Source organism: Dendropsophus ebraccatus, chromosome 4, assembly GCF_027789765.1.
Source record: "Dendropsophus ebraccatus isolate aDenEbr1 chromosome 4, aDenEbr1.pat, whole genome shotgun sequence".
Taxonomy (NCBI): Eukaryota; Metazoa; Chordata; class Amphibia; order Anura; family Hylidae; genus Dendropsophus; species Dendropsophus ebraccatus.
This window is the reverse complement of record NC_091457.1, coordinates 69,796,633-69,808,885: the sequence shown is the minus strand read 5'-3', so window position 1 is coordinate 69,808,885 and position 12,253 is coordinate 69,796,633. Positions and strand designations below refer to the sequence as shown.

The window sequence follows — 12,253 nt, the reverse complement described above, 5'->3', positions numbered from 1 at the left end:
GTTCCAATACTCACAAATGAGTGGGACTTAAGGGGCTATCTATCAGGGTGGTGTGGTGCTCTCCCCATCATGGAGGCACCCTGTGGGAACAGGCTAGGGATATCTGACTATCCTGTGTTTTGAGACTCGCAACCGAGGCTCCACGGACTCTTGTTTCCCACCTTATTTATTACCCTGTCTATATAGAAAAATAGTGTACAGCAATAGTAAATGGCATGTACTTGCTGTGTGCCAAGGAAGTCTCAAACTGGGTACATGCGGAATACTAAATTCACACCAAAGTGTCATTCAGTTTTCTGTCTAGAAGGCAGCCCAGCCTATGTCCAGATGTAATATTGGTGACGTACTAATGGTATTTCCTCATCTGCTTTATGGATATGTATTTTAATTTGCTCATGTAAAACTGGCCTGGTTAAATGGGTGTAATGGTATGCGAACTCCGGAGCTGTCGCACTCACATATCTGCACCACCCTGCCTCCTGGGCGCCATGCGGATCATCCATTCAGATCTCTGAGGGATCCTCCAGCAGGTGCAGTGATGACGTCATTAAGCCTGCTGGAGGATCTCTCCGGTGACTGTGCGGGGGCAGCCCGGCCCTAGAAACGCCCATGGCCCTTTTACACAGAAAGATTATCTGACAGATTATCTGCCAAGGATTTGAAGCCAAAGCCAGGAATGGATTTAAATCTCAGGCTTTCCTTTATGACCTGATCTCTGTTTATAGTCTGTTTCTGGCTTTGGCTTCAAATCTTTGGCAGATAATCTGTCAGATAATCTTTCTGTGTAAATGGACCCTTATAGGGCTCAATTAAGTGGTGGCTGCAATTGCACACAGCCCTTCTCATCAAAGGGTAGCTTCACACGTAACAGGATCCGCAGGGGATTTCACACTGCGATTTGCAGCGAAATCCGCTGCGGATCCGGGTATAGTGAAGAATTTTCATTCCGCTGAAAATATGGGACCCGGCCCCAGTGCTGCCGTGTGAAGCCCCCGGCCGAGCAGGTAATGTATGCTTTAGGCCGGAGTTAAAGGGCCGGGTTCCATATCTGCAGCGTAATGAAAATTCCGTTGCAAATCGCAGCGTGAAATCCGCTGCGGATCCGGTACATGTGACGGCACCAAAATAAGTAGTGCCTGGATCCAGTTTAATAGCTGTACACTGGGAATCTGTTACCCCCTCCCTGGAATGCCCCCTTGTGGGAGTATCTCTTTAATACTGAAAACGATTGCTGTTTTAATCTTCATTTCCATGCTAGAATAAAATGTGCATTAACAAAGCAATCATTAGAATGACTTTCATTGACTACAGCTTGTGCCTTGTTCTTCATTCAGAAGGAATCAAAACTATTAAGTATCACTGTAAAAAATCCAGCCGAGGTGCAAAGCAATTACCACAAACAGAGTCTCTGAGAAATGTCTGATCTTAATTCTGCAGAACGTTCTCATTCTTCTCATTCCATGACACACATAATACGATTTACCAGGGTAATAATAAAGAGTATAGTGTTTCAGCATGCCTGGCCTATTAGGCTCTTTAGGTGACAATCCTATTTGATCACATATAGGAAATCCTTTTACGTTACTTGAACACATTCATTTATACTGGTTCTGGTTCTGGTACTATTATCTGTTCACCTTATATTTGCTGTGGCTTCCTGCACATGGCCATAATTTAGAGCCATGTTATACAGATTTGTAATATGGCACCCAAAAAAATCTGTACATGGCATGTTCCATTACATGCAGTAATACATGCAGATTCTCCCCTGAAAGCATTAAATATTGTGCCGCATGGATGCATCATATGGTAGCATACAGAATGTGTATAGATCCATGTTAGAAAGCTATAGGGATTCTATGTGCCACAAACTCTTTATGCTTAAGGCCTAAGAGCTTAGGCCTCTTTAACACAAGCATATTTAGCATCTGAATTTCATTCATTTTATTGCAGACCAGAGTCTAAAGCTAACTTTATGAGCTATTCACATTGGTGTATAAAATACGCACATAATACGCTCTACTTTCATCCCTTTTACCCATTAGGAATACTCAATGAAGTCTATAAGGAGAGATTAAAAGAGAAGTCCAGAGAAGTCTAAAACTGCAATGCAGGCAGGGGGGTGTTGGAAAATAATAAATAATAAGTCTATACTTACCCATCTCCGTGCCCCCGCAGTGCAGCATTACTGTTCCCAGACCCCGGTTGACATCTTCCAGCTCTCCCTTTTTCAGTGTCGCAACCCAGATGATTTATTTTCTGCTCAGACAGTCAATGACTGAGGTGGGGCACTGACTGGCTGAGCGAGCAATCCATCACCTGGGTTGGGTACTTTCTCCCGAGTCTTGACATAGCAGGAATCCAAGAAAAAATGAGTTCTAGTGGCAGTCAGACAGCTAGGGATGCAGCACTGCGGGGGCATGGGAACTGGTAAGTATACTTTCTTTGTTATGTTCCCCCGCCTCTGCCAACACTGTAGTTTTTGTTTTTGCTGGACTTCTCTTTAAAACTCTGATGCATCCAGATGTGATCTGTATTTGATTCATATTGTATTATTTCATTTGTATTGCGGATCTGTATTACACAGTTACCAGAACCCCCATGTGAAACAGTCCTTATGCTACTCTCACGCGCAGTATTCAGATCAGTAGTTTACATCAGTAGTCATAATCCAAAATTTGGAACAGGTCCAAAACATAGAATAGGCACAAGTTGTTCCATTGTATTCTGTAGATATGTATTCTCCAAATTTACTCTGGGTTTTGACTTCCATAACTGTTGTGTTCTGTTTTTTATTCTACATTAAATTTATTTTTGTACATATCTATACTTGTCTGTTCTCCTCATCTTAATTGTTTAAAAAAGACAGTCATCGAACACACCGAGACCCTGCTTAGCATGCTTAGGCATTTTATGGGAATGTGAAAGAGGAGTCTTGTAGGGGATAAGAGCTTACATATAAGTCTTAGCGCCCTTTTACATAGGCCGATTATACGCAACGATTATACGCAGAGTTTCTAGTAACACTCATCCTGTCAATAATCAGCCAGTGTAAGGCAACATACAGATGAGCGCAAACAACGGCTGTTCTTAAAACTACAATCAATAATTCCGGCTGTAGTTTTACAATAAAAACAGCGGTGGTAGTCTTAAACAACGGTCAATCACTAAAGAGCGCTGTTGTTAGTACATTTTGTTGATTGGTGCTAGTGGAACCACCTGAGGATTAATGCTGGAAAGACCAAGGAGATGGTGGTGGATTTCCGCAAGCGCAAATTTTCTCAAGGTCCAGTGGACATCCAGGCGACAGACATTGAGACAGTGAACACGTATAAATATCTGGGTGTGGTCCTCAATAATAGGCTGCACTGGGTTGATCACATGGACACACTGTACAGAAAGGGCCACAGCAGGCTCTACCTACTCAGGAGGCTGAGGGCCATTGGAGTCCAGAGGGCACTTCTTAGGACCTTCTTTAACTCTGTAGTGGCATCAGCCATCTTCTTCGGAGTGGCCTGCGGGGGGAGCGGCATATCAACCAGCGATAGGAAAAAACTGGACAAGCTGATCAGAAGGGCCAACTCTGTCCTTGGAAGCCCCCTGGAACCGCTGCAGGTGGTGGGGGAGTGAAGGATTTTGTCAGTGGTCAGCTCCATTCTGGAGAATGACTCTCATTCTATGCACAAGGCAGTACTATCAGAGACTGTTTAATTCACCCAAAGAGCAATATCGGAAGTCCTTCCTTCCTTCCTGCAGCGGTTACACTGTACAACCAACACTGACATAAGTAGAGACCACTCCATAAAAAGAACTAAAATAGTCTAATGTTTTTACTGCATCTTTTTTACCTTTCCTTCTCTTTGTCTACTTTAATCGGAATGCCTTTACCTTTTAGCTTTTTGCATGTGTAATATCTATGCTGCTGTAAAACACTGAATTTCCCCATGGTGGGACTATTAAAGCATTATCTTATCTTATCTTACTGGGAACATAGCCTTAAAGTGTCAGCAGAGGAGCAAGAAAATTTTTACATGCCGCACATCTCCTTGTAAAAACTGGTGATGTGCGGCCATTATCAATGAATTTAAATGGCCCCATGAAAGATACAGGGATCATTTCTGGAGCCTGGACACTTCTTTTAGTTATGCTTTGTAAAGGCACTCCAAGCACTGATCGTTGCTCATTTGCTTCCATAGACGACCCCATATCGGGCCATCTAAAAGGACCCTTACTTCTGGTTTAGTTGGGCAGTTGCATGTGTATACAGAATATTCCCTTAATCCCGTGTATTCTGTTTTCAGGGACAGGCAGTGGCTCAGCTGTGCTCAACTGTTCCCAACGTCACAGTATTTGGAACTGCTTCTGCCTTTAAACACGAGGCTATAAAAAACTCTCTTAATCACCTCTTCGACAGGAATGCAGATTATGTACAAGAAGTCAAAAAGTAAGTTGTTGTTTCCATACAGATCCTAAGCCGGTCACATTGCATTCCGTCCATTAGTGATATATCTTCTCATAGCTCTCACCACACTTCGTAAGGCAGTGTCTAAAGTTTATTACCCACATTTTTCTGGTTCCATAACAGTTAGAGCCACAATGTTTGCAGTCTTCTGTTCTGCGTCATGTTCTTAAGTTTCTGTGGGGGAATCCTTTATATAATCCCCTATAGTAAAGGGGTTATTTTCACAAGAAAAATGTTTATGTAGCCATTTTGAAATTTGGAAGTTATGCCAAAGCTAGGAAAACAGCAGCATTATAGTGTATACAAAGGTATACACATGCATACTGTGCATGTTAGTCATTGTGTATTTAGTAAATTGTACATAATCCTACTGAATATGGTGCATACTCTGCCCCAGTGCCACTGACGGAGTCCATAGCATTAGCATCTGAAGGAGGGCACGTGCCCTCAGTGGTCAGCACTGGTATCCTTAGCCTTGGGGTCCTAAATTATATGTACAGCCATTCTCTCTTGCGTTCCAAAAATTGCCAAATTCCTATAACATTGGCCCATTATCCAAATATCATTGTGCATATATATTAATGTCTTCCAAAAGACTACCATAGATCGTTTTTCACAAGCCCAGTTTGGGGGTCTTATATGTATGCAACAATCACAATGTAATCTCTAGTGTGACCTCAGAAAAGGTCTGTACACTCTTGCCTTAAAGAGAATTTCACCTAGAAAATGTCTATGAAAGTAATCACTACAAAGAGACTGATACCTGCATCAGACTCTTCAGTGGCTACAATAAGAGAAAAGATGGTTTTAAAGGGAATGTGTCATCAGAAAATGACTTATTGTTTAAGGGTGCCTTCACACTTACCGGATTTGCAGCGGACTTCACGCGTAATCTGCTGCAAATCCATGTAGTGTGAAGCTCAATGGGGGTACATACCCACAGTGGAATGTTCATTTCCCTGCGAGTATGTAACCCAGCCCCTTTAACCCCCTGTGGCCCAGAGCATACATTACCTGCTCGGCACAGCAGCTGCGTGTAAGGCTCCTGTCTCCTGTCGGTCCCCATCAGCCAATCAGTGCACGGGCAGCACTGATTGGCTGATGGGGACTGATGGGAGACGGGAGCCTCACACGAAGCCGTGGTGCCGAGCAGGTAATGTATGCTCCAGGCGTGGGCTGCGGGGGGTTAAAGGGGCCGGGTTACATACTCGCAGCAGAATAAAAAGCTCAGAATACCTACCTAGTTATTCAGGTCAGGACTTGCATCCATAATATGCATGCAAACACACATCTGTATTACATGTGTAACAGCAGCTAAATCTACAATCTATGTAATATTTCTTTTCCAAAGGTACAATATAGAACAGGTGTAACAGTTCTGTATTTTCTGCTTTTCAGAATCTCACCAGAAGGCGTAGACATTGTCTTGGATTGCTTATGCGGAGAAAACACTGGAAAAGGAATCGGTCTCTTGAAACCACTGGGAACATATATTTTATATGGTAGGCTGGGTGTTTCTGCTGTATTATTCCCTTGCTGGCCATTTACCATTTCAAGGTGGGAAGATAGGACTATAGCATTCTTTAAAGGAATGACAGCGCGTTTATAAAACTCCCTGATCCTATGATCACAGCTATATCTCACATATACATGAGAACATCCAGAAAGACAAGGTAAAGAATATTAGTAGTTCATTGTTAGGCTGGTGGCTGTAAGAATAGAGCATTTTACCAATAATTTCCCTGTTCTTTCTGCTGATACAGACTTACAAATTCCATGTGTTGACTGAGGGCCTTATTCATGGGGCGATTTCTAGACGAATAGACTGATAATCACCCTGTGTAATAGGGCCAGAGCGAATTAGCCACCGTTCAGTCATTCTGACGGCCATTGTTTAATCAAAAATACTGTGTGTGAACGAGGCCTTACAGGGTATTTGCAAACTATTCTAATGCAGTGGGACCTGTAGCATTGTGTGGTTTACTTTAGATCACCATGTCAAATATTATATTATTTTACCTGCAGCATGGGTTAATATTCACTTACCAGTGTCAGACATCGCCCACTAAGTGATATTATATTATTGCCAGGATGTGGTTTTATAATTAACAGTGTATTCATTTTTTATTGTCGCTGCATATTTGTCACATACTTCATGTTCTTATTGGTAACTACTTCATTGTTAGGAGCTTGGAGCAAAGCAATGGTTTACAGTGTAGCAAGTAATGGCAGCTAAAAGATAGGCCCCTGACATGCTCAGACCTCTGTACAGGGAATTAGACCTACTTTGGATTACAAATAAACTGAGGGTTTGTAGGATTTTGATATTGTCACTTCAGTGGGTTTTAAGCTTTGCCCAGAGATTCCCCAGGTCATGTTACTGGAGTTGCTCCAATAGCAGAGGGGACTTCTGAAGAGAAGAGGCATAATCGATAAACAGAAGCGTTGTATAGATTCAAGGGTGGTACAGATCATGCTACAATGTAAGACTCATACAGGTCAGGCCAAGTAGCTTTTCATGAGGAGGGTAAGGCTGGTTACAACCCAAAGGAGCTAGCTAAAGGAGAGAAACTTGTTGCTCTGGCAAGGTGTGGCCAATGTGTGCAGTTTATGTAGTCAGAGATGCTTGCCACTAACTCGCTGACATGTGCCTCTTCTAGCTGACTGCCAGCATACTGCTTTACTGCTTTTATTAATATCCTGTAACTAGGGCTGGGCGATATGGGCAAAAATAAAATCTCAATTTTTAAAAAATTTTGGACGATTCTCGATTTAAATCTCGATTTTTTTTTTCCCTGCAGCATCAGATACTATTTTAATGATATTTCAGACAACAACTGTATTGCTTTCCAGTGTAACAGAGCCCCCATATAGTATAGGAAATCATGTTTGTGCCTCCATCTACGTAGGGTGTAGTAGTGGAGGTATAGTGGATAAGGGGTGTAGTAGTACAGGTATAGATGAGGGGTGACTGGGGAGACTGAGGGGGAATGGGGTAAAACTGAAGGGGACTGGGGTGACACTGGGGGACACTAAAGGGGACTGGGGTGACACTGGGGGACACTAAAGGGGACTGGGGTGACACTGGGGGACACTAAAGGGGACTGGGGGACACTGAAGGGGACTGGGGTGACACTGGGGGACACTAAAGGGGACTGGGGTGACACTGGGGGACACTAAAGGGGACTGGGGTGACACTGGGGGACACTAAAGGGGACTGGGGTGACATTGGGGGACACTGAAGGGTACTGGGGGGACACTGAAGGGAGACTGGGGGGACACTGAGGGGAGACTGGGGGGACACTGAGGGGAGACTGGAGGGACACTGAAGGGGACTGGGGTAAAACTGAGGTGACACTAAGGACACTGGGGGGGACACTGAGGACACTGGGGGGGACACTGAGGACACTGGGAGGACACTGGGGGGACACTAAGGACACTGGGGAGGACACTGGGGGGACACTGAGGACACTGGGGGGGACACTGAGGACACTGGGGGGGACACTGAAGACACTGGGGGGGCACTGAGGGGACTGGGGGGGACACTGAGGGGACTGGGGGGACACTGAAGGAATTGGGGGGACACTGAGGACACTGGGGGGGACACAGGACACTGGGGGGACACTGGGGGGGCACTGGGGGGACACTGAGGGGACTGGGAGGACACTGAAGGAACTGGGGGGACACTGAGGACACTGGGGGGGACACTGAGGACACTGGGGGGGGCACTGAGGACACTGGGGGGACACTGAGGGGACTGGGGGGACACTGAGGGGACTGGGGGGACACTGAAGGAATTGGGGGGACACTGAGGGGACTGGGGGGACACTGAAGGGACTGGGGGACACTGAGGGGACTGGGGGGACACTGAGGGGACTGGGGGGACACTGAGGGAACAATGAGGAGATTGGGGGACAATGAGGGGACTGGGGGGTGACTGGTGCAGCTGGGGGTGATTGGAGCAGGAGGGCACATACATCTCCTCCTCCTCTCACCTCCACACACACGCTCCACTCCCGGCCAGACGTGGAGGTCCCGGGTCTGTGGAGGAGGAGGTTGCAGGGACTACAGGAAGTGGTGATCGCGGCGCTGCGGGTCACGGAGCTATACAGCAGGAACGGGGGTCTGCACTGAACCCCCCCATCCCGCTGTATAGCTCCAGGACGTGCAGCGCCGCGATCACCACCTACTGTAGTCCCTGCGGCCTCCTCCTCCACAGACCCGGGACCTCCATATCTGGCCAGGAGGAGAGCAGGACGCTCAGTGGAGGGGGCGGGGGCAGGTCATCGGCGGTGCTGTCAGTGGCTGGAGGCCGCCGGTACCACACCGCCCCTCTCCAGCCTGGCCACCCAGCATCTTCTCCCCGCTCACCCACACCGCCCCTCTATGGCTCTCCCGCCGGCCCGCACCACAACCCCCTTCCTCTCAGCTCCTCTCTCCGGCACCGCAGCCCGAAATGATTTTTTGTGAAAATCAAATTTACGATTTTCACAAAAAATCAAATTGATTTCAACGTTCTGGACAATTAATCGAATTAATTCGATTAATCGCCCAGCCCTACCTGTAACCTAGGGTACCATGTTTTTATGCCCCTCTGGGATAAGTTTTGTACAGGTGTTCTAAATAGGTTAGAATGGGTGCTTGGCAGTCGCATTCTGTTTAGCACCTTAGATACCGTGGTCAGTCAGCACCAAAGTACTTTTATTTAAGGAAGGGGATCCCTTCTGTAAGTCCATTGGCACAACAATGGGATTTCTCCCATACCTCCGAATTTACATGTCAATTCTTTGGGTGGAGAGCGGAGGTGCATGAGAAATCCAATTGAAACAGTTGAACTGGCAGAATTTCAAGCAGCGTTCGTTGCACGGGCTCTGCTTGAAATTCCGCCACTTTTGCTCTGTGTGAACGGGCCCTTATTAGTATCAGAAATGTTTGGGCAGGGACATCTCCCATCATCCCTTTATACTGCCTTACACAACAACATGCAGATTAGATCATTGTCTTTGAAGTATAATAGAGTGTAGGGTAACTATAGGCCACTCATAGAGATGAGCGAACCGGGTTCGGGTTCGAGTCCATCCGAACCCGAACATTCGGTATTTGATTAGCTAGGGCTGCTGAACTTGGATAAAGCTCTAAAATTGTCTGGAAAACATGGATACAGCCAATGACTATATCCATGTTTTCCACATAGCCTTAGGGCTTTTTCCAAGTTCAGCAGCCACCGCTAATCAAATGCCGAACGTTCGGGTTCGGATGGACTCGAGCATGCTCGAGGTTTGCTCATCCCTAGCCACTGAGCAAATGTGGCGAAATCCCACCTCCTTCAGTGTTACACTGCTTGTCTATGGGATGGCTCGCTCCTCTTCCCTCCCACCGCTCTCCTCGCAAAGAATTGACGTGTCAATTCTTTGAGCGGAGAGCGATGCACATGGAGGCGCGCGAGATTTCCCATAGAGATGCAGTGTCATTGCTTAGTGTGAATTGTGATGCATGTCCGAATGTTATACTACTGACAGGCCATAGCCAAGAGTGCCACTGTTTTTGTTTATACTACTGTACTGTATGTGCAGTTTTATGTTGTGCATATGTCTTATTCTCTCTTTCTTCTTAATAAATGTTTTGTTGCAGGTTCATCCAATATGGTTACAGGTGAAACAAAAAGCTTCTTCAGTTTTGCCAAATCAGTGAGTCATTTAAGTGTTACACATAATACAAACTATGGCACTTAAGTGCCCAGAATTTGCTTGCTGTATTGTGCGAATTACCACTGTTTCATTGTATATAGCTACATTTATTAGGATAGTCACAATAAATCATGTTTGCTATAACAATATATTGCTAATAACAGAAACTGGGGAGATATTGTTAGAAAAATTAAATGGGTCATATAATAAGTGTACTTGTCACGAATATTAGCTGGCCGTCCTTGTCATAAATATCAGCTGACAGCTATCTCACCTGATGTGCATTTGTGTGTTCTGAATGACAGGACAAGAGAAAGCCACTGCCAGACTTCTCTGGTATTGGCTTATCTCCCCTAAAAACAAAAGGACCAGACAGCTAAAATCCAACTACAGTGGTACCTTGGTTTAAGAGTAACTTGGTTTAAGAGCGTTTTGGTTTAAGAGCTCACAGTTTTTCAAAATTGTGACTTGGTTTAAGAGCATTGCTTTGGTTTAAGAGCTCCATGTTCTGGGTGGGAGCGCGAGTGGAGGAGGGGCATGGTCTGCATAGCGGGGTCTACAGCACTGTACTCTGACCCAGGAAGTCTCCCTCACCTTCCAAATCATAGCAGATCCACTTCAGGCTGGGGCTTACATCAGGGGACAGGACTGTGGGGGGTAATCTCTCCATAGCTGTAACCCCTCTCTCCCCGGACAGAGAGCGCTGCATGTATGTGCCCACATCTGTCCTGCTCATTCCTTCATGCTCCCTGCAGTCTCTCTCAGCTCTTGTGTTTCCCATCCTCTCCATTACTGTACAGTAGTTTATGATATCACATATTCTGCTGTTTCTTAATCTTTGTTTCATCTGTCTTACATGTAATTCAGAAAAATAAATCATTATTTTTGGGGTGTGGAACCAATTGTCTGCACTTCTATGATTTCTTATGGGAAAATTTGCTTTGGTTTAAGAGCAGATTTGGATTACAAGCACGGTCCCGGAACGAATTATGCTCGTAATCCAAGGCACCACTGTACCTGATCCTTTTCTCACCCAGCATGCTTTGCTGGGAATGAGGGGACTAAGAGTAACACAACAACCTCTTTGGATTTCTTCTTAATATAGTGTCACTCATGACCTACTTGCCTCATTTACCTTATAGGTGCTGTATTGCATGTCTACACGTTCCTTAAAGGGAACCATTCACCCCGTGGCCCCCGGCAGAAACTGACATACAGTGACATAAAGGTCAATATACTTACCACATCGCTCCCGGTCCCGTCCCGGATCCCGTTGTTGACACAGAGAAATTGCCGATTCTTCTTCTCCCGCCCATTATGGTAATGAGCTGAGATGAGTCCAACGTCCATAGGAAACGACGGACGAGTCCAACTTATTCATGAGGTCCTCTTCTCGTCGCCGCCCATCCACGCCTCCTGGAACTTGATTGAAGTCTTCAGTCTTCAGTCTTCTGCCGAATTCCCGCGCAGGCGCCGCTGTGATGGTCTCGTCACCTCTTCTGCGCCTGCGCGGTAAACAGGATACGGTGTTCGAGCAAATCGGCGCACGCGCAGTAAACAGTGAAGCTGCGGAGCGGCTTCAATTGTGAACTGCGCATGCGCCGAAAACGACTGTCACGGCGCCTGCGCGGGATCCGGCGAGAAGAAAGAAGACGAGGAGGAAGAGGACCTGGCGTCAATCAAGTGTCGGAGGCGGGGAGAAGGCTGGACTTCGGACCCGGCGGCGCTCATTACCATAATGGGCGCGAGAAGAAGAATCGTCGATTTCTCTGTGTCAACAACGGGCTTCGGGACGGGACCGGGAGCGATGTGGTAAGTATATTGACCTTTATGTCACTGTATGTCAGTTTCTGCCAGGGGCCACGGGGTGAATGGTTCCCTTTAACTAGAATTGCACTGATTCACAGGAAAGCAAAAGGGAGCATGACACCTTTATTCCAGGAATCCATCACTTAAAGAAGAGATGAGAAGAATTAGTGCTAAGTATTTTGCAACCAAAACAGGTGTGATTTGAAAACACAGAAAGCCTATGTTCACACACCGCTGAAATTTAGTGGATGGCTGTCATTTGATGGCCAATTATTGCCAGTATTTTAAAACAATG

The 12,253-nt window shown here is 45.9% G+C and overlaps 1 protein-coding gene across 2 annotated transcripts in view; it reads left to right on the top strand.

Moving 5' to 3' along the window:
• Window positions 1-12,253, top strand: part of VAT1L (vesicle amine transport 1 like) — a 56,538-nt gene that overhangs the window by 37,255 nt on the left and 7,030 nt on the right. For both annotated transcript variants that reach the window (XM_069968495.1, XM_069968496.1), the window contains exons 4-6: window positions 4,302-4,444; window positions 5,861-5,964; window positions 10,094-10,149. In XM_069968495.1, coding sequence (XP_069824596.1) covers window positions 4,302-4,444; window positions 5,861-5,964; window positions 10,094-10,149 — 303 coding nt within the window. The remainder of the gene's footprint in view (window positions 1-4,301; window positions 4,445-5,860; window positions 5,965-10,093; window positions 10,150-12,253) is intronic.